At 34.6% G+C, this 2486-nt stretch overlaps 2 protein-coding genes across 2 annotated transcripts in view; one reads left to right on the top strand and one right to left on the bottom strand.

Annotated features, from left to right (window-relative positions):
• Nucleotides 1-633: 633 nt before the first annotated feature.
• On the bottom strand, nucleotides 634-2137 carry LOC124420344. The gene has a single exon (XM_046952835.1). It carries the CDS (start codon nucleotides 1651-1653, stop codon nucleotides 682-684), a length of 972 nt encoding a protein of 323 aa, XP_046808791.1. The 5' UTR covers nucleotides 1654-2137; the 3' UTR covers nucleotides 634-681.
• The window catches only part of LOC111680490 (uncharacterized protein DDB_G0271670-like), a 3608-nt gene continuing 2773 nt past the window's right edge, over nucleotides 1652-2486 (top strand). The window contains exon 1 of the mRNA XM_023442144.2: nucleotides 1652-1729. Coding sequence (XP_023297912.2) covers nucleotides 1652-1729 — 78 coding nt within the window. The remainder of the gene's footprint in view (nucleotides 1730-2486) is intronic.

Here is a 2486-nt window from a genome sequence, read left to right as displayed (position 1 = left end):
GTTCAGTTCTAGTTCAGTTCTAGTTCAGTTCTAGTTCAGTTCTAGTTCAGTTCTAGTTCAGTTTTAGTTCTAGTTCAGTTCTAGTTCAGTTCTAGTTTAGTTCTAGTTCAGTTTTAGTTCTAGTTCAGTTCTAGTTCAGTTTTAGTTCCAGTTCAGTTTTAGTTCTAGTTCAGTTCTAGTTCAGTTCTATTTCAGTTCTAGTTCAGTTCTAGTTCAGTTCTAGTTCAGTTCTAGTTCAGTTGTAGTTCAGTTCTAGTTCAGTTCTAGTTCAGTTCTAGTTCAGTTCTAGTTCAGTTCTAGTTCAGTTCTAGTTCAGTTCTAGTTCAGTTCTAGTTCAGTTCTAGTTCAGTTCTAGTTCAGTTCTAGTTCAATTCTAGTTCAGTTCTAGTTCAGTTCTAGTTCATCTCTAGTTCAGTTCTAGTTCAGTTCTAGTCCAGTTCTAGTTCAGTTCTAGTTCAGTTATAGTCCAGTTCTAGTTCAGTTTTTTGGTTCAGTTCTAGTTCAGTTTCAGGTTAATTCTAGTTGTAGTTCTAGTTTAGTTCTAGTTCAGTTTTAGTTCAGTTCTAGTTCTGTTCTAATTCAGTTCTAGTTCAGTTCTAGTCTAGTTTTGTTTTAGTTTAGTTTTGGTTCAATTCTAGTTTAGTTAATTTTTCGAAACCACTCACAACATAAAGGATTACTTTAATACCAAAAACCTACCTTTATTGTTTTTATAAGATTTCGATTGAAATTTTCAAACATTTTAGCACCTTCACAACTGCTCGACTTACTCCACACACTATTCACACTGCCAGAGATCTGTGTTTTTAACAGTCCATTTGTTACCTTGGGATCTAAAGCACTTTTAGTACTAGCTGTGGGAGATTTAATAGGATCCCTGGATGACACTCCTAGTTCACATGAACTTTCTGTTCTTAATTTACTCTTAATCTTTAAGGACTCCCTTTCCTCCAGCTCAGCGTCCATGAGATTAGACTGCAGCATATTAGAACCCAATAATGGTTTTTCCTCATCTTCTAAATCCTCATTACCGTTTATATCTTCGTGAGTAATCATTTTCAGAGAATGTTTTTTGTTATTCAGAAGTTTAGAACGTTCCTCCAACAATTCCAGAGCTGTACCTCCGCCATCTATAAAACGTCTCTGATATCCATTTAAGGTTCTCATATTGTCTAAAATTGTATTGTAAGAAGTTTTAGCCGTTTGGCCAGCTTGACCCTGCACTCCTTTGAGAAGAGAAGTACGCTCACACAAACGATGATGTCCCAATATGGGATTAACCATTAAATCATCTTTTTTCGCAGGCGTAAACAATTTATCCATTTCATTAAGATCCGATACCGAACTCTTCGTTTCCGATATTACCGAATCACTAGATTTAAGAAGATTTTTAGTGAACGGACTATTTGTGCGTGAAGGCGAGTTAAGATTGCTATAACATCTCAAACATAGCTGAGCCATTGAATCATTGAGATTACCATTACTGCTATTGGAATTTATAACGAATGGAGTTTGCGTGGCCACCGAATATGAGCGTGATACATCGGCCAACACTGTTAGGTCCTTGGAACACTGACAAGTATCACAGTGTTTAATTTCACCAGCCTTTAATTCATCTTCTAAGAATTTGGCCATGACTACGGGAGATATCATGTCATTACCATTAAGAGCACAATTTGTGGTGGTGTTGACTGTTGTGGTATTTAACGATGTTGTTGAATTACGTATAGTATTATTGCCGGAATTATTATTGTTGCTGTTGCTGTGGTTATTGTTGAGCGTATCACTTGTGCTGTTGTTGTTATTATTTGATAAATTTAATGTGGACTCGGAATTTTGTTTAGCATCTAAAGTTTCAATGTTGTAATCAATAAAAAAAGAGAGAGAGAGAGAGTTAATTTTGGTTATAAGATTAAATTATAATAAAAACAGAAGCATTAATCAGAAAACCGGACCAAACTATTCTACTGTATTAAATGGAACTAAACATGAAAGAGTTTTATATTCGACTGTGCAAAATCCTATACACTCTTCACAATGATGAGTTAAAAAAAATAGTCCGTATAAAAAATACAAAAACATCAAAAAATACATGTTGAAAAACGAAAAAGAACTAGAAAGTCAGACTAGACCATAGAATATACTATAGATCGGACGTTAGACTAGATTATAGACTAGTCTATAGACTAGACTATAGACTAGACAGTAGACTATACTATAGACTAGAATGTAGACTAGACTATAGCCTAGACTATAGACTAGACAATAGACAAGACTATAGACTATAGACTAGACTTCACTATAGACTAGACTATAGACTAGACTATAAACTAGACTATAGACTAGACTATAGACTAGACTATAGACTAGACTATAGGCTAGACTATAGACTAGACTATAGCCTAGACTATAGACTACACTATAGACTAGACTATAGACTAGACTATAGACTAGACTATAGACTAGACTATAGACTAGACTATAGA

The sequence above is a fragment of the Lucilia cuprina genome, chromosome 5 (assembly GCF_022045245.1).
Source record: "Lucilia cuprina isolate Lc7/37 chromosome 5, ASM2204524v1, whole genome shotgun sequence".
Taxonomy (NCBI): Eukaryota; Metazoa; Arthropoda; class Insecta; order Diptera; family Calliphoridae; genus Lucilia; species Lucilia cuprina.
The sequence above is the reverse complement of the archived record's forward strand: the minus strand, read 5'-3'. Positions and strand labels throughout refer to the sequence as shown.